Here is a 20,359-nt window from a genome sequence, read left to right as displayed (position 1 = left end):
CCAGGTACACCTCGATAAGATCATCCCTCATCCGCCTGCGATCCAAAGATCTTTTCTATGTTAATCATTTTCAATGTCAGTTCTATTCTTTGTGAAATCTGTTGATATGTACACAGTTGAATGTTTGATAAAAAATATGATGAAATAGACTTTGTATATTTGTTAAACGTATAATATCCAAGCAGTGGACTGCTCTCGATGTCTCAGTAAAAGGAAAGGTCCGGCCTTGAATTGATTGGGATAAAAAGCCACCCCTTAAGTCCCTATCCCACTTTCCCGAGTTATTCACGAATTCTCCCGAGTTTTCCCCTTGATTCAAACTCGGAGAATGTCCGTAGCGAGTCCGTAGGAAGCCGTAGGATTCCGTAGATATTTCGTAGCGGCTGGTAATGCCAGCCGTAGGTACTCGGGGCATCAGGTAAGTGGGGACGTTTTTTTCAGCATGTTGAAAAATGTCCACAAGTTAAAAAATAGCCCCGAGTACACACGGCTGGCATCTCCGAGTTTGAATCAAGGGGAACACTCGGGAGAATTCGTGAGTAACTCGGGAAAGTGGGACAGGGGCTAGGCTCCTAGACAATCTTTCCCTTCTCACCTTAAACCAATGTCCTCTAGTTCTTGATTCCACAACTCTGGGTAAAAGACTTTGTAAATTGTCCCCTAGCGTGCAGAGCAGGGGTTCGGCGACCTTGTTCTTCATAGGGGCCGGGACGTACGTCTGTGAGCGGATGGCGGGTCACATCTATCACGTGTACACACGGATCCTGCCCCCATCTCGCCACGGATGGCAGGCATCAAATCACGTGTCAGCAGAAGGTGGACAAAAAATGCTGGAGAAACTCAGCGGGTGAGGCAGCCTCACGCAATCCTCGCATGTCTCACCCGCTGAGTTTCTCCAGCTTTGCGCAGGAGGCGGTACAGACAGACAGAGCTCGGCGCTCGGCAGGCCGGATGATTACGAGTTACGGGCCGCATTCGGCCTGGGGGCCATAGGTTGCCGACCCCTGGTGAATGAGAAGGTGGGAGAATGTAGAACTAGAGTGAGCGGGTGACCGATGGTCAGCATGGACTCGTTGGGCCGAAGGGCCTGTTTCAATGCTGCATGTTTCAATCAATCAATGTCATCTGAGAATTCCACCTTAGTTTAGATGTAAACAGGCCCTACATCCCCATTGACAGACACAAAATGCAGGAGTAACTCAGCGGGACAGACAGCATCTCTGGCGAGAAGGAATGGGTGACGTTTCGGGTCGAGACCCTTCTTCAGACTGAGCCAATTGACCAAGACTGTGGAATTCATTGCCACAGGAGGCCGTCAATGGATATTATTAAGACAGAGATAGATAGATTTTTGATTAGTGCGGGTGGCAGGGGTTATAGGGCGAGAGCAGGAGAATGGGGTTGAGAGGGAAAGATAGGTCAGCCATGGTTGAATGGCGGAGTAGACTCGATGGGCCAAATGGTCCCAGCCAGCCCACCCTCTTCCCATAGCTCAGTCCCTTCACTCCTGGCCACAGCCTCGTAAATCCTTGCACCCTTTCCAGCTTGACAACATCTTTCCAATAGAAGGTAGACACAAAATGCTGGAGTAACTCAGCGGGACAGGCAGCATCTCTAGAGAGAAGGAATGGGTCACGTTCTGGTCAAGGCCTATCTTCAGACATCTTTCCCAGGACATGGCGACCAAAACTGAACACAATACTGTGGGTATAAGGTTGTGGGCATTCACCCTGTCACAGCTGAGGAAACACAATCTGCCACAGGCAATGATGGTCCAATTCTACACGGCCATTGTAGAGTCTGTCCTCACCTTCTCCATCATGGTCTGGTTTGACTCAGCCACCAAGCACGACATCCGGAGGCTGCAGCGAATCGTCCGATCAGCTGAGAAGGTTGTTGATGCAACCTTCCCTTCATTCTATTCCCCTCATGATCTTACACACTTTTAGACTTTAAACACGGAAACAGTCCCTTCTGCCCACCGAGTCCGTGCCGACCAGCGATCACCCCGTACACTAGTAGTATCCTACACACACTAGGGGCGATTCATAATTGTTAGCCCGATCAACCTACAAACAACAAGTTCAATCTAGTTCTGAAGAAGGGTTTCGGCCCGAAACGTTGCCTATTTCCTTCGCTCCATAGATGCTGCTGCACCCGCTGAGTTTCTCCAGCATTTTTGTGTACCTTCGATTTTCCAGCATATGCAGTTCCTTCTGAAACACTAAGTTCAGTTTAGTTTGTTGTCACGAGTACTGAGTTACAGCGAAAAGCTTTTGCGGTGTGCCATCCGGACATGCACGTCTTTGGAGTGTGGGCGGAAACCAGAGCACCAGGAGTAAACCCACACAGGTCACGGGGAGGACGTTGTACAGACAGCACCCGTGGTCAGGATCGAACCCAGGTCTCCGGCGCTGTGAGGCAGCGGACTCTACCGCTGGTGCCACCTATAAGATCACCACGTTCGACAGAATATCAGTGCCATGGCCACTGAGATAGCGAGTCTTTCCTGCTGCGTCTCCTACCTCTGGTTCCATGTGCCTCTTCTTGTGTGTGAAGTGTGGGGAGGACAGGTATCTTTTCACAGCGCTCCTCCTGGTTTCTGTCTCCGCTTTGCTCTCCGGCCTCGGGTGGTCATGGACTCCTTTGGCCTGCGTACATAACACATCGTTTAAACTTTTCACTGCCCGACCCATAGAAACAGGGACAATAGGTGCAGGAGTAGGTAATTCGGCCCTTCAAGCCAGCACCGCCATTCAATGCGATCATGGCTGATCATCTACAATCAGTACCCCCTGCTGGATGGATTTAAGAGAGAGTTAGATAGAGCTCTAGGGGCTAGTGGAGTCAAGGGATATGGGGAGAAGGCAGGCACGGGTTATTGATTGGGGACGATCAGCCGTGATCACAATGAATGGCGGTGCTGGCTTGAAGGACCGAATGGCCTCCTCCTGCACCGATTTTCTATGTTTCCATGTTTCCATGAAACATATAAGATTATTAAGGGTTTGGACACGCTAGAGGTAGGAAACATGTTCCCGATGTTGGGGGAGTCCAGAAACAGAAAATTCACAACTCTCTGGGTGAAAAGCTTTTTGTTGCCTCAGTCTTAAATGGCCTTCCCTTTATTCTACGACTGTGGCCCCTGGATGTGGATAAGATCCCCTCTCAATAAGATCCCCTCTCGTCCTTCTAAATTACAGAGTATACAAGCCCAGCTGCTCCATTCTCTCAGCATATGACAGTCCCGCCATCCAGGAATCAACCTTGTAAACCTACGCTGCACTCCCTCAATAGCAAGAATGTCCTTCCTCAAATGAGGGGACCAAAACTGTGCACAATACTCCAGGTGTGGTCTCACTAGGGCCCTGTACAACTACAGAAGGACCTCTTTGCTCCTATACTCAACTCCTCTTGTTATGAGTTGTGAGAGTGGAATTCTCTGCCTCAGAAGGCAGTGGAGGCCAATTCTCTGGATGCTTTGAAGAGAGAGCTAGATAGGTCTCTTAAAGATAGCGGAGTCAGGGGATATGGGGAGAAGGCAGGAACGGGGTACTGATTGTGGATGATCAACCATGACCACATTGAATGGCGGTGCTGGCTCGAGGGGCCGAATGGCCTACTCCTGCACCTATTGCCTATTGCCTAGAACAATGAAAGTCTTACTTGCAGCAGCACAACAGGATATGTAAACATAGTACATACTCTGAAGAATATATAACCACATAACAAAGACTTTGTGTCACATAATAACTGTCACTGTATGTCATGTTGCCACTAGCGGGCGGAGCACCAAGGCAAATTCCTTGTATGTGAATACTTGGCCAATAAACTTATTCATTCATTCATTAGTGTCACAGAGTAATACCGCACGGAAATAGGCCATTCAGCCCAAAGTGCCCGTTCTATCCAAGATGGCGGCACGGTGGCCTACACTAATAATAATAATAATAATGGATGGGATTTATATAGCGCCTTTCTAGATACTCAAGGCGCTTTACATCGCATTATTCATTCACTCCTCAGTCACACTCGGTGGTGGTGAGCTACTTCTGTAGCCACAGCTGCCCTGGGACAGACTGACGGAAGCGTGGCTGCTAATCTGCGCCCACGGCCCCTCCGACCACCACCAATCACTCACACACATTCACACACATTCACACGCAGGCAAAGGTGGGTGAAGTGTCTTGCCCAAGGACACAACGACAGTATGCACTCCAAGCGGGATTCGAACCGGCTACCTTCCGGTCGCAAGCCGAACACTTAGCCCATTGTGCCATCTGTCGCCCGTTCTATCCCACGCTGGCTTTTTGCTGACTGGTTAGCGTGCAACAAAAGCTTTTCACTTTACCTTGGTACACATGACAATAAACTAAACTGAACACTAGGGACAATTTACAGAAGCCAATTAAGCTGCAAACCTGCACGTCTTTGGAGTGTGGGAGAAAACCGGAGATCCCGGAGAAAACCCACGCAGGTCACGGGGAGAACGTTGGACAAACTCCGTGCTGACGGCACCCGCAGTCAGGATCAAACCCGGGTCTCGGGGGTTGTAAGGTGGCAACACTACCGCTGCGCCACCGCGCCGCCCTTACCTGAAAGAATATGGCCTTGGCATCAAGTCGCCAGAAGTTGGTCACTGGATATCCGCTGTGTCCTCGGCAGGGGACCAACTCCAATCCTGAGTTACAGTTCGGACAAATCTTCTCTGGAAGACAAAGTTACTTATTAAGTTTACACCCTAGCGGTATGAACATTGACTTCTCCAATTTCAGGCAGTCCCTGCTTTCTCCCTCCTCCCCCTGCCCTTCTCAGCTCTCCCATAGCCCAGTGTCTCCGCCTCTTCCTTTCTTCTACCCGTCCCCCCCCCCCCCCTCCAATCAGTCTGACGAAGCGTTTGTTGCGTGCTAACCAGTCAGCGGAAAGTCAGTGATCATGTGTAGGATAGAACTAGTTTAAGCCACTGTGCCACCCTTGTTGGATAGAACGGGCAAGTTGGGCCGAAGGGCCTATTTCTGCATGGTATGACTATGATACGGAGTTTTTGTTATTGGTTCAGTTGCCTGATATAATTTAATTTAGAGATACAGCACGGAAACAGGCCCTTCGGCCCATTGAGTCCGCACCGACCAGCGATCCCCGCACACTAACACACTAACACGCTCCCACACACACTAGGGACAATTTAAATTTATACCAGGCCAATTAACCTACAACCCTGTACGTCTTTGGAGTGCGGGAGGAAACCGAAGATCTCGGTGCAAACCCACGCAGGTCACGGGGAGAACGTACAAACTACGTACAGACAGCGCCCGTAGTCAGGATGGAACCCGGGTCTCTGGCGCTGTGAGGCAGCGACTCTACCCGCTGCGCCACCGTGCCGCCCAGTTATTGATGGTTGTTTAGTAATTTGGTGTTTCTGGTGCCCTTAAACATCCCAGAAGCTATCCGGCAATTTTCAGTTAACATTCTGCTTGACTGTCAATATTATGCCATCAACAATAAGGATTAGAACTGGCTGAAAGAGATTTGTTTGTGGAGTAAGACCTATTGGCTTCATTGAGCTCAACTAACTGAAGCGAAGGAAATAGCCCGAAACGTCGCCTATTTCCTTCGCTCCATAGATGCTGCCTCACCCGCTGAGTTTCTCCAGCATTTTTGTCTACCTTCGAATTTCCAGCATCTGCAGTTCCTTCTTAAGCATCCCTTCAACTACATTCAGTCTGAAGAAGGTTCTCGACCCGAAACGTCGCCTATTTCCTTCTCTCCAGAAGTGCTGCCTCACCTGCTGAGTTACTCCTCCAGCATTTTGTGTCTACTTCCCTTCCATCAACTCCATTTACACTTCACGCTGCCTCGGCAAGGCCATAGGCATCACGATGAGACAAGTATTATTAATGTTTAGTGTTTTCGGAGTTGTTACTTGTGGGCGGAGCACCAAGGCAAATTCCTTGTATGTGAATACTTATAAGTATAAACTTACTTACTAAACTTACTTACATAACAGGAACCTGAGGGGTAATTTATTTACACAAAGGGCGGTTAGCGTATGGAACAAGTTGCAATAGACAATAGACAATAGATAATAGGTGCAGCAGTAGGCTATTCAGCCCTTGGACCATCATTGGCTGTGGCAGATTGTGCTGGCTCGAAGGGCCGAATGGCCTACTCGTGCACCTATTGTCTGTAGTCTATTTTTCTTGCAGAATATTACTTTACATATAGTGTAATCATAGAGTCATCTAAGCATCATAGAGTCCGACAACATAGAAACAGGCCCGTCGGCTCAACTTACCCACGCCGGCCAACATGTCCCAGCTTTACTTTAGTTTAGTTTAGAGATACAGCGCGGAAACAGGCCCTTCGGCCCACCGGGTCCGCGCCGACCAGCGATCCCCGCACATTAACACCATCCTACGCCCACTAGGGACAATCTTTACATTTATACCAAGCCAATTAACCTACAAACCTGCACGTCTTTGGAGTGCGGGGGGAAACCGAAGATCTCGGAGAAAACCCACGCGGGTCACGGGGAGAATGTACAAACTCCGTACAGACGGCGCCCTGTAGTTGGGATCGAACCCGAGTCTCCGGCGCTGCATTCGCTGTAAGGTAGCAACTCTACCCCTGCGCCATCGTGCCGTCACTTGGCCCACCTGCCAGCGATTGGCCCATCTCACTCTACATGTCCCATCCATGTGCTTGTCTAAATGCTTTTTATACATTGGGATAGTCCCAGCCTCAACTACCTCCTCCGACAGCTCGTTCCATACACCCACCACCTTTTGTGTGAAACAGTTACCCCTCGAGTTCCTATTAAATATCCCCCACCCCCCCCCACCTTAAACCCCACCCCCCCACCTTAAACCCCACCCCCCACCTTAAACCCCACCCCCCACCTTAAACCCCACCCCCCACCTTAAACCCCACCCCCCACCTTAAACCCCACCCCCCCACCTTAAACCCCACCCCCCCACCTTAAACCCCACCCCCCTCCTTAAACCCCACCCCCCACCTTAAACCCCACCCCCCGAGGTGGAGAGGAGGGTGGAGGAGGGAGGGGAGGGTGGCAGTGGGCGTGTGGGAGAGGAGGGCCTCCATACTCACTCTGCTGCTTCTGCCGGGCCTTGTCGCAGATGGCGGGCCTGAGCTGCAGCCTGCCTCCCCCGGGCAGGTTACAGTTGCCGCCGCACACCACCACGCCCAGGCAGGACTTCTTGAGGATCTGGCAGTTGTGGTTGTTGGTGTTCCTCATTGCCCAGCCGCTGAGGTGCCGCTGAGCGTTCTTATCCGCGGCCAGGTAAATGTACCTCACGTAGCCGTCTGTCCACTCCTGGAACCCATCAAACAGCTTCACATCCTGGACAAGGCGAGAGAGGGTCCCTATTGTTGTTAGAGGCGGCTAGAACGTTTCGTAAAGGGCCTGTCTCACTTGGCGATTTTTTCGGTGACTGCTGACATCATTGACCGGCCTATCAGGGTCACTGAAATATTTGCGGCCGTGACGCGGCGTGATGATGTATTGACGTGATGATGTATTGACATGATGATGTATTGACATGATGATGTATTGACGTGATGATGTATTGACGTGATGACGTATTGACGTGATGATGTATTGACATGATGATGTATTGACGTGATGATGTATTGACGTGATGATGTATTGACGTGATGATGTATTGACGTGATGATGTTATTTTCAAGTGTCGCAACATTTTTTTGGTCGCCGCCGGATTTTGAAATGTTCAAAATCTTTTGGTGACACTGATACTACGCCGGCAGTCACCGAAAAAATAGCCAAGTGGGACGGGCTCTTAATACGCACTAACACAGATGTACTGTATATGGGAAGGAACTGCAGATGCTAGTTTACACCGAAGATGGACACTAAATGCTGGAGCAACTCAGCGGGACAGGCAGCATCTCTGGAGAGAAGGAATGGGTGATGTTTCAGGTCGTGACCCTTCTTCATATATATATATATATATATATAACTAGACCAAGTGGGGACCGGTTGGGTCCCAGGTTCACATGGGAGGGCTGGTCCCCCAACGCAATATTCCACTTCTCCACAATTCCAATATTGGTAGCCAGTGGGGAAAGGGGATGGGGGGAGGGGAGGGGGGATCTGGAGCGCTAGCATGGGTGTAGTGGGTCGTCACAGCGAGTGCAGGGCCAACAATGCATTTCAAGTCAAGTCTATATACAGTCATGTGAGACAACAAATGAAATGAAATGACAATGCCATGAGTTGCTTGGCCTGCTGCCCTGCCTGTGCTTGAAACTGCAATGCTTTATTAGGTCCAAGTGTGTTTGGAAGGAATAAATGCTTTATTATGTCCGACAGTCTTTCGTCCAGTCTTCCGCTTAGTGGACAGGTCGCGCTGATTGCGTAATTTCCGGTGAGTACAGAGGTGGCGCTGATTGCGGAAGTGCCACTATCTGTGGAAGCCCCACAATGGAGAGGCCGCGCTCAGCTGTGTGAGTAGATTCAAGAAAGTTTACTGTCATATATATGGTGTGTGAGTCAGTGTGTGTGTGTGTGTGTGAGTGAGTGTGTATGTGTGAGTGTGTATGTGAGTGTGTATGTGAGTGTGAGTGTATGTGTGCGAGTGTGAGTGTAAGCATGTATGTGTGTGTGAGTGTAGGTGTGAGTGTATGTGTGAGAGTGTGTGTGAGTCTGTGTGTGAATGAGTGTGTGAATGAATGTGTGTGTGAGTGTGTAAGTGTGTGTGTATGTGTGTGTGTGTGTGTGTGTGTGTGTGTGTGTGTGTGTGTGTGTGTGTGTGTGTGTGTGTGTGTGTGTGGGTGTGTGTGTGTGAGTGTGTGTGTGTGTGTGTGTGTGTGTGTGTGTGTGTGTGTGTGTGTGTGTGGGTGTGTGTATGTGTGTGTATATGTGTGTGTGTGTGTGTGAGTGAGTGTGTGTGTGTGAGTGAGTGTGTGTGTGTGTGTGTGTGTGTGTGTGTGTGTGTGTGTGTGTGTGTGTGTGTGTGTGTGTGTGTGTGTGTGTGTGTGTGTGTGTGTATATTGGGATTGGTGGAGAGGTGGAATATTGCATTGGGGGACCAGCCCACCCGTGTGAAGCTTAGTCTAGTACAATATAAAGGGTGACACAAGGAAATGCAGATGCTGGAATCTTGCACATCTGGAATCTTGCACAAAACACTAAGTACTGGGGGAATTCAGCAGGCCAGGCAGCATCTGGGGAGGGATTGGCCAGGCTCTGTTTCAGGTCAGGACATTGGGCCAACTATCCCAAGCCCATTAGCCAAGAATAGATTGTTATTATAATTCCCAGTTATTAATGCTTGAATTTACTTCGGAGTCACGTGAGTGACTACGTGAAGAACCCTGCCAGGACGCATGCGTGTCATATCGCTTTCACGCTTGCGAAACGACAGGCGGGGTGGAGCGTTCCCCCGCAGCGGTAAGTTTGAAACCGCGACCTGCAGGTAAGTGATTTACTCTGCGGAAGTGTTTGTCCCCGCGCTGTTTTTACACAGGGGGGGGGGGGAAGCTGGACAAAATAGTGTCCACAAGTGCTGCGAGTGAAGCTGGCTGGGGAGGACCGTGAAGTTGCGGGAGCCAGCAGCAGCTGAAGGCACAAGCCCCGTAAGTGGGATCAGCTGTGCCGACTTTTGGTCCCGCGCCGGCCAGAACACCACGGCCAGGCGGGAGACTATTCTGAATGGGGCCGTTGACTTTGACAAATCGAAACGGCAGGAGGCGGGGTGGAACGACGTTCCCCCGTAGCGACAGTTTAACCTGGACCTGCAGGTAAGTGAAACTGCGGTCTTTATTCTCCCCATACTGTTTCACAGGTGGGGAAACATGGAGAGCTGTGCAAACAACGGCAGGCGGCACAGGAATCACCCGTAAGGGAACAGCTGTGCCCGACTTCGCTCCCGCACCGGCCAGATTAAACACCATGGCTGGGCGGGAGACTATACAGAACAGAGCCGTTGGCTTTGACAAGTCAAAACGGCAGGAGGAGGGTTGGAAGGACGTTCCCCCCTTAAACGGCAAGTTTTAAGCCTGGACCTGCAGGTAAGTGATACTGCGGTCTTTATTGTTCCCATACAGTTCTACAGGTGGGGGAAACGTGCACAAGACAAAGAAGTCGACCAGAGCTGCGACAAAGCTGGCGGGGGAAGACCGCGGAGTTGCGGACGCCAGCAGCGGCCGGCGGCACTGGAATCACCTGTAAGGGAACAACTGTGTCCGACTTCGCACCCGCGCCGGCCAGATTAAACACTGCATCTGGGCGGGAAGGCAAGAAGAAAACCAAAAGAGTCGTTGACTGATGAGTCCGACTTTGGGCGGCCAGCGACCGTGAGCGCTGGAGCCGGTTGGAGCGGCTTATGGAGCCGAGCTCCAACATGAGAAGAAAGTTGGAGCGGCTTATGGAGCCGAGCTCCAACATGACAGGCTCCGGGAGATGGAGTCTAGTCACTGTGGGCACTATGTAAAACCCACAGCAGAACCTCTTGTAGGGCTGCACAGTGCATCTCCCTCGTCAGAGGGGAGTACTGGGGGGTCAATTCTGGGCTGACCCTGAAGAGGGGTTTTGACGAACAAAGCTACAAGTGTGCAGGGGGTGCAGGAAGGCAAAATCTACTGGTCATGGTGTCCAAATACATACAGCCAGACCACGATGGACACCACTGCAAAAATACTTGGGACCAGGAAACTGCGCATCCCTGAATGTTCCAGTCGTGGAAATAGCATCTGGAAACATGTCGGAGCAGGACTAAGGAAAGCCCTGGGGCTCATAAAGGCGACAACATTAAGGATCTCCTACAGCCAAAGACAGCACCCTTATGCACCCACCAGCAGAACAAGAGAAGCTGGTGAAAGCTCAAAGGCCGGGCATACAGGACAGCGGTCTTTTAGACCATAGCCCAGACCGGCCTTTCTGGAAGATGCGCAAACCCCCCAACCCAAAAACAAACCCAGACACCGGCGCCTCAACCTCCATGAAGACCACACAGAAGAAGCAAACTTCCAGTCAATACACGTTGTAAACTGCCTACCAACATAATGGATTATTTGGGGTTCACAATTGACTCAGTTCACATGTCGGTGACTTTACCAAAGGACAAGGCTACAGTCTTAACTGGTAACAATGGAGGTAGGTGGGTCTGGTCCCTTACAAATTATAGGAAGAGTGGATAATACACACATTGGTGGGAGATTACACTCTTTTGGATACATGGTGTATATCAACTACAGACACTTATATCCTGAGCAGTATCCAGGGATATACCATTGAATTGTGCAAAAGGGGGAATGGGTAAACCCAACACGATTGGCTGGAATTTGTGTCTTATATCTTTACCAAAACAAAATAGATGGCGACAGTCGCATCATCATCGAATAGACCAAATTGAATGCACTGTACTATATATTCAGTACAAAATGGGAACTGGTAACTGCTAAAGGACTGATTTCCAAAGGTTACTCCATGGCTAGCATCGACCTAAAAGATGCTTACTATTCAGTGCCTACACGGACTGATCACAAACGTTATTTTAAAAAATTCAACTGGATGGGGCAGCTCTGGCAGTATAGAGCTTTACCAAATACATAATCATATGATCATACTAATTGTGGGCATAACTTTGGAGTTGGCCTAACTAGCTGTAACAGCCACCATACAATTGGGTGAAAACTGGGGTTATCATCCATCCAGTTAAATCTAAACTAACGCCTACCAACATAATGGATTATTTGGGGTTCACTATTGACAGCTCACATGTCGGTGACTTTACCAAAGGACAAGGCTACAGTCTTAACTGAGGCCTGCAACAACCCCACTGACATCAGTGAACCGTCTATCAGATTGGTAGCAAGTATAATTGGCATATAGTGTCTGCCTTTCCAGCCCCATAATTTGGACCTTTGTATTACCAAAAATCTACAAAGGGCAAAAATACAAACACTCAAAGTTTATACTGGTCATTTCGACAGACCAATAAGCCACCATCAAAGCTTATGGAATTAAAATGGTGGAGGAATAACATTCGGCATTGTTCCAACCCTATCGTTATCAGCAAACCCTTAGTGGTGCTACAAACTGATGCCAGTGCGCTTGGTTGGGGTACTACCAATTTCCATCTCCATCTGTGGAGGTAGATGAAAGGCACAGGAGGCATCATTATCACAGACACTGGGCATAAACTACCTGGAAATGTGGGGCACGTTCTATGACCTAAAGTCATACTACTCTGGGATAAATCACCAGTGTGTTAGACTACAGAGTGACAATCTGACTAATACAATTTGGTAATGGTGTATCCAGAGAAATATTGGAATATCAGCTACTTACTTACCCGGTAACCCAAAATTCAGTGACAGATATCAGGTCACGCAAATTCAATAAAATAAGACTTAATCACCAGTTACCAAACTGTGTTTCTTGGGAACCAGACCCTGGAACAGCAGGGACAGATGCTTTTCACTGCATTGAGGGGGCAATTATTTATCTATGCATTCTCTCCTTCTCTGCATCATCAGTCGGGTATTACGAAAAATACAACAAGACTCAGTGTCTGTTAATTGGTAGTGCCGATTGGCCTACTTAACCATGGTTCCCTGTGATACTCAACATGGGTTTTAACCATGCATCACCATCCTGAAACAACCAGATTATTGGTTCATCCCGTAACGGGAACCCATCCATGTCAAAAACAACAAACCTATCAATTTGTAAAGCCCAAAGAAACCTCTACTGCAACTGGGACTGGCTGACCGAACATTAAACATTATCTCAGCGGGCCACAGACAGTCCACCAAAAAACTATATCTGGTATACATCAGGAAATGGGAGATATATTGTCACAGAAACTACAGAGTTTGATGAACATAACGTCTGTTCTCGAATTCCTGGCAGGCCTCCATTATGATGAGGGGTTCAGTTACAGTGCCATTAACTGCGCCAGAAGTGCCCTTTCAACATATCTATGGCGAGGATCAGAGCGTCATTCTGTTGAGACTCACCCCTGGTAACCAAACTTATGAGGGGAATTTTTTATATCAATCCCCCAAGAACCAGGTACTCTCTAAATGGGATATGAGTATTGCCCTAACGTTGCTAAGGAATTGGTCTCCAGCAACAGCTCTGTCCCTGCAAAGACTGACGCACAAAACAGTCATGCTGATGGCTTTGGTCATGGCACTAAGGGTACAGTCGTACATAAGTTAAGGCTGGACTATATGACTTCTTCAACAGGAATATAACGTTTCATATTACGAATTAGTCAAACAGAACAGACTGGGATCATCAGGCCTCAAAATAGAATTTAGGGATTACCCTACAGATATCGTCTCTGTATAATAAGACAATTATTGTTCTATATGGAGAACACCAAAAGCATCTGAGGCTATGAGATGGCACTACTAATCAGTCACAAACAAACCCACGGAAAAGTGTCGGTTCAAACTATTTTCAGATGGCTGAAACAGGTGTTAACAACAGCCGGGGTGGATACTAACATATTCAAATCTTATTCCACCAGGGCTGCAACTACATCGGCAGCTATGGAGTTGGATGTACCAATGAACCAAATCCTCGAGACAGCAGGATGGATCAGGGGAAAATGTTCCAACTATTCTACCACAAACCAGTAGTTAAACTGGAACTTGCAGAGCCAATTTTAAGTTCTGTAATATAATTTCACCCCATAAATAGGGGCTATAATTTGTTGTTAACAATTTATCATGGATTCCAATGTTGGATTCATGCCTAAACATGTTAACACAATTCCTCCCATAGTCAATTAAGGCAGATGTGATGCATGGACTCATTTCCACGGCATGAAATCACAGAGCTTTGAAATCTTCACGTAGTCACTCACGTGACTCCGAAGTAAAATAGTAAGATTAAACGAGAACTTACCAGTTCGAAGTTTGATCGTTATTTTATGAGGAGTACGTTGAGGGAATACGTGCCCTCCGCTCCCACCCTTGATCATATACTCAACTGGTATTTTCTTCTCTTATCTTACTATGTTCAGTCATTACAGTTATCTGTGATTTCACACCGCTGCTTTGAAGAATGACACACATGCGTCCTGGCGGGGTTCTTCACGTATTCCCTCAACGTTACTCCTCATAAAATAACGATCAAACTTCGAACTGGTAAGTTCTCTTTTAATCTTACTATTAATGCTTGCACTGAGTAGGTTCACAAGGATTCCCGGGATTGCGGGACTGTCATATGTTGATGGATTGGAGCGGCTGGGGTTGTGTTCTCTGGAAATTAGAAGGATGAGAGGGAGTCTTATTGAAACATTTAAGATTATTACGGGTTTGGACACGCTAGAGGCAGGAAACATGTTCCCGATGTTGGGGGAGCCAGAACCAGGGGCCACAGTTTAAGAATGATATACAGAGAGTTGTGAGTCTGTGGAATTCTCTGCCTCAGAGGGCGGTGGAGGCCGGTTCTCTGGATACTTTCAAGAGAGGGCTAGATAGCGCTCTTAAAGATAGCGGAGTCAGGGGATATGGGGAGAAGGCAGGAACGGGGTAGTGATTGGGGATGATCAGCCATGATCACATTGAATGGCGGTGCTGATTCCTGCACCTATTGTCTATTGTCTATCCACGTCTATGCTGAAAACTCAACTGAAGTCATGGATACCAATCCAGAGGTCACAGCCTCAGAATTAAAGGGCGCTCTTTTAGAAAGGAGGTGAGGAGGAACTACTTTAGTCAGAGGGTAGTTAATCTGTGGAACTCATTGCAACAGACGGCTGTGGAGGCCAAGTCAGTGGATAATTTTAAGGCAGAGATAGACAAATTCTTGATTAGAACGGGGTCAAGGGTTACGGGGAAAAGGCAGGAGAATGGGGTTAGGAGGCAGAGATCAGCCATGATTGAATGGTGGAGTGGACTTGATGGGCCAAATGGCCTAATTCTACACCCATAATGTTAACTTCTGAACTCACCAAACCATAAAGAGATGTAGCACAGAAACAAGCCCTTTGGCCCTGAACCATCCATGCTAATCAAGATGCCCCACCAAGGCTCATCCGTGCTTATGTACAAATGGCCTATATCCCTCTAAACCTTTCTTGTCTATGGACCTGTCCAAATGCCTTCGGACAGTGGTGCAGTGGTAGAGTTGCTGCCTTACAGCGCCACAAGTCTCCGGTTCCATACTGACCACAGGTGCTCAAACTGCAGAGCATCTTGGACCATACTAGTTCACACCCTCCAAGACAACCTGAGGAGCACCTTCAGCAACAGACTGGCCCCACCAAGATGCAGCACAGAACGCCACAGGAGATCCTTCTTCCCTGTGGCTATCAAACTGTACAACTCCTCCCCCTTCTGTCGTGGGGTAGACTGGCTCCCCCTCCCCCCCCCCCCCCCACCCCCCCCCCAACCCCCAATCTATCCACATCCCCCAAACCTTTCCACTCACCACTTGAACTTCACGATTCTTGTGTCAACTGTTGTCAGATCAATTTACTTCCTGGGATAAATAAATGGCTGATCTATCTTTCCCTCTCCCCCCCCGCCCCTTCTCCCCATAACCCCTTACACCCATACTAATCAAGAACCTGTCAATTTCCATCATAAAAATAGCAATCAATGGCCACCACCCTCTGGCTAAATTCCTCCTCATTCCCTTCCTAAAGGAACGTACTTTAATTCTGACGATGTGCCCTCTGGTCCTAGACTCTCCCCTCTCCACATCCACTCTATCCAGGCCTTTCACTATTCATTAAGTTTCAATGAAGTCCCCCCCCATCCTTCCAAACTCCAGCTAGTACAGGCCCAGTGCCGTCAAACGCTCATCATATCTAAACCCACTCATCCCTGGGATTGTTCTCGTAACCATTCATTTTAGATTAGTTTTGTTTACTTTAGTTTGGTTTAAAGATTCGGCATGGAAGCAGGCCCTTCGGCCCATCGAGAATATGCCGACTAGCGATCCCCACACATCTATCGTATCGTATTTGTGCGTGACCTGTGTGGGTTTTCTCCGGGAGGCCCAAGAGCCGTTGTTGAGGGAGGAGCGACCTCCGTGCGGTGAGTGTAAAACCCATCGCGGGGCTTGTTGCAACAGAGGTCCAGGAGCCATTGGTGAGGGAGGAGGAACCAAAATCTGCAACGTTCCATTCACGGATCACGCTGGTGGAAGCCTTTGATTGGTCGAACGGACTAGAGGAAGCAGCTGATCGGCTTGTATCCCTGTGATACTGCCTGTAAGGGAAATTCATTTCGTTGTCTCAAATTGAGACAATGACAATAAATTTGAATACAATACAATACAAAATCCCGGGTAAGGCTTTATTGTATTGGGATAAGGGGGAGAATGAGGACCGGGGCAGTTTACTGTTCTGGATGTCAGATGTGGGAGGTCATGGAGTCTGAGTGCCCTCCAGACGTCCACATCTGCGCAAGGTGCGTCGAGATGGGGCTCCTAAGGGACCGTGTCAGGAACCTGGAACAGCAACTCGATGACCTCTGTCTGCTCAGGGAGAGCGAGGAGGTCATAGAAAGGAGTTACAGGGAGGTGGTTACTCCAAGACCACGGGAGACAGAAAACGGTCACAGTTAGGAAGGGCAACGGGCAGAGGCAGGGACTGGTGAGTACCCTGGTGGCTGTACACCTTGAAAATAAGTACTCATGCTTGAGTAAGGGTGGGGGAGACAGACTACCTGGGGGCAGCGACAGCGGCCGGGCCTCTGGCACAAAGACCGGTCCGGTTGCTCAGAAGGGTAAGGAAAAGAAGGGGAGGGCAATTGTAATAGGGGACTCTATAGTCAGGGGGTCGGATAGGCGATTCGGTGGATGCAGACAGGAGTCCCGGATGGTAGTTTGCCTCCCTGGTGCCAGGGTCAGGGATGTGTCTGAACGTGTCCAAGAAATCCTGAAATGGGAGGGAGAGGAGCCTGAGGTTGTGGTGCATATAGGTACCAACGACATAGGTAAAAAAAGAGAAGAGGTCCTGAAAGAAGAATTTAGGGAGTTAGGTAGAGAGTTAAGGAGAAGGACTGGAAAGGTAACAATCTCAGGATTACTGCCTGTGCCACGCGACAGTGAGAGTAGGAATGGAGCGAGGTGGAGGATAAATGCGTGGATGAGGGACTGGTGCAGTGGGTATGGATTCAAGTTTCTGGATCATTGGGACCTCTTTTGGGGAAGGTGCGACCTGTACAGAAAGGACAGGTTGCACTTGAACTCGAGGGGGACCAATATCCTGGCGGGGAGATTTGCAAAGGCTACTGGGGAGACTTTAAACTAGTATGGTTGGGGGGAGGGACTCAAATTGGGAAAGCTAGCAGTCAGTGTGTGAAGCAGGGGGCAGAGAATGGTAGCACTCTGACCCAAAATGTAGGGGAGAGAGAAGAAAAAGACAATAAACAGAGAATAAGAGAGGGTGGGTTTCATAAATGTGTATATTTTAATGCTAGGAGCATTGTAAGAAAGGTGCCTGGAAGTATGATGTTGTGGCGATCAGTGAAACATGATTGCAGGAGGGCTGTGATTGGAAACTAAATATTCCAGGATTTCGTTGCTTCAGGTGTGATAGAATTGGAGGGGCAAGAGGTGGAGGTGTTGCATTGCTAGTCAGGGAAGATATTACAGCAGTGCTTTGGCAGGATAGCTTAGAGGGCTCGTCTAGGGAGGCTATTTGGGTGGAACTGAGAAATGGGAAAGGGTAGCAACACTTATAGGGGTTTATTATAGACCGCAAAATGGGGAGCGAGAATTGGAAGAGCAAATATGTAAGGAGATGGCAGATATTAGTTGTAAGTAAGTAGTAAGCACAAGGTAGTGATTGTGGGAGATTTCAATTTTCCACAGATAGACTGGGAAACACATTCTGTAAATGGGCTGGATGGGTTGGAGTTTGTAAAATGTGTGCAGGATAGTTTTTTGCAACAATACATAGAAGTACCTACTAGAGAAGGGGTGGTGCTGGACCTCCTGTTAGGAAATGAGACAGGTCAGGTGGCAGAGGTATGCGTTGGGGAACAGTTCGGGTCCAGTGATCACAATACCATTAGTTTCAATATAATTATGGAGAGGGTCAGAACTGGACCTAGGGTTGAGATTTTTGATTGGAGAAAGGCTAACTTTGAGGAGATGCGAAAGGATTTGAAAGGAGTAAATTGGGACCGTTTGTTTTATGGGAAAGATGTGGAAGAGAAATGGAGGACATTTAAAGGTGACATTTTAAGAGTACAGATCCTTTATGTCCCTGTTCTGTTGAAAGGAAGTAGTAAAAATTGTAAAGAGCCCTGGTTTTCAAGGGAAATTGGACACTTGGTACGGAAAAAGAGAGAGATCTACAATAATTATAGGCAGCATGGAGTAAATGAGGCGCTTGAGGAGTATAAAGAATGTAAAAAGAATCTTAAGAAATAAATTAGAAAAGCTAAAAGAAGATATGAGGTTGCTTTGGCAAGTAAGGTGAAAGTAAATCCAAAGGGTTTCTACAGCTATATTAATAGCAAAAGGATAAAATTGGTCCATTAATCCATGAGAGTCAGAGTGGACAGCTATCTGCAGAGCCAAAAGAGATGGGGGAGATATTGAACAATTTCCTTTCTTCGGTATTCACCAAGGAGAAGGATATTGAATTATGTGAGGTAAGAGAAACAAGTAGAGTAGCTATGGAAACTATGAGATTCAAAGAAGAGGAAGTACTGACACTTTTGAGAAATATAAAAGTGGATAAGTCTCCAGGTCCGGACAGGATATTCCCTAGGACATTGAGGGAAGTTAGTGTAGAAATAGCAGGGGCTATGACAGAAATATTTCAAATGTCATTAGAAACGGTAATAGCACCGGAGGATTGGCGTACTGCGCATGTTGTTCCATTGTTTAAAAAGGGATCTAAGAGTAAACCTAGCAATTTTAGACCTGTTAGTTTGACGTCAGTGGTGGGCAAATTATGGAAAGGATACTTAGAGATAATATATATAAGCATCTGGATAAACAAGGTCTGATTAGGAACAGTCAACATGGATTTGTGCCTGGAAGGTCATGTTTGACTAATCTTCTTGAATTTTTTGAAGAGGTTACTCGGGAAATTGATGAGGGTAAAGCAGTGGATGTTGTATATATGGACTTCAGCAAGGCCTTTGACAAGGTTCCTCATGGAAGGTTGGTTAAGAAGGTTCAACTGTTGGGTATTAATGGTGGAGTAGCAAGATGGATTCAACAGTGGCTGAATGGGAGATGCCAGAGAGTAATGGTGGATAGTTGTTTGTCAGGTTGGAGGCCAGTGACTAGTGAGGTGCCACAGGGATCTGTGTTGGGTCTACTGTTGTTTGTCATGTACATCAATGATCTGGATGAAGGTGTGGTAAATTGGATTAGTAAGTATGCAGATGATACTAAGATAGGTGGTGTTGTGGATAATGAAGTAGATTTTCAAAGTCTACAGAGAGATTTATGCCAGTTGGAAGAGTGGACTGAAAGATGGCAGATGGTGTTTAATAATGATAAGTGTGAGGTGCTACATCTTGGCAGGACAAATCAAAATAGGACGTACATGGTAAATGGTAGGGAATTGAAGAATGCAGGTGAACAGAGGGATCTGGGAATAACTGTGCACAGTTCCCTGAACGTGGAATCTCATGTAGATAGGGTGGTAAAGAAAGCTTTTGGTGTGCTGGCCTTTATAAATCAGAGCATTGAGTATAGAAGTTGGGATGTAATGTTAAAATTGTACAAGGCATTGGTGAGGCCAATTTTGGAGTATGGTGTACAATTTTGGTCGCCTAATTATAGGAAGGATATCAACAAAATAGAGAGAGTACAGAGGAGATTTACTAGAATGTTGCCTGGGTTTCAGCAACTAAGTTACAGAGAAAGGTTGAACAAGTTAGGGCTTTATTCTTTGGAGCGCAGAAGGTTAAGGGGGGACTTGATAGAGGTCTTTAAAATGATGAGAGGGATAGACAGAGTTGACGTGGATAAGCTTTTCCCACTGAAAGTAGGGAAGATTCAAACAAGGGGACATGACTTGAGAATTAAGGGACAGAAGTTTAGGGGTAACATGAGGGGGAACTTCTTTACTCAGAGAGTGGTGGCTGTGTGGAATGAGCTTCCAGTGAAGGTGGTGGAGGCAGGTTCGTTTTTATCATTTAAAAGTAAATTGGATAGTTATATGGACGGGAAAGATATGGAGGGTTATGTGTCTGAGCGCAGGTTTATGGGACTAGGGGAGATTATGTGTTCGGCACGGACTAGAAGGGTCGAGATGGCCTGTTTCCGTGCTGTAATTGTTATATGGTTATATGGGTGCTCCAGTTTCCTCCCACACTCCAAGGTCGTACAGGATTGTAGGTTGATTGGCTTTGGTAATAAGTTGTACATTGTCCCTAGTGT

At 47.7% G+C, this 20,359-nt stretch overlaps 1 protein-coding gene across 1 annotated transcript in view; it reads right to left on the bottom strand.

Moving 5' to 3' along the window:
* The window catches only part of LOC129707927 (chorion-specific transcription factor GCMb-like), a 32,854-nt gene that overhangs the window by 4,331 nt on the left and 8,164 nt on the right, over positions 1-20,359 (bottom strand). The window contains 3 exon segments of the mRNA XM_055653400.1: positions 2,526-2,651; positions 4,596-4,708; positions 7,108-7,360. Of these exon segments, the coding sequence (XP_055509375.1) occupies positions 2,526-2,651; positions 4,596-4,708; positions 7,108-7,360 (492 nt within the window).

This window comes from Leucoraja erinacea, chromosome 2 (assembly GCF_028641065.1).
Source record: "Leucoraja erinacea ecotype New England chromosome 2, Leri_hhj_1, whole genome shotgun sequence".
Lineage (NCBI taxonomy): Eukaryota > Metazoa > Chordata > Chondrichthyes > Rajiformes > Rajidae > Leucoraja > Leucoraja erinaceus.
This window is presented reverse-complemented; position numbering and strand designations above follow the sequence as displayed.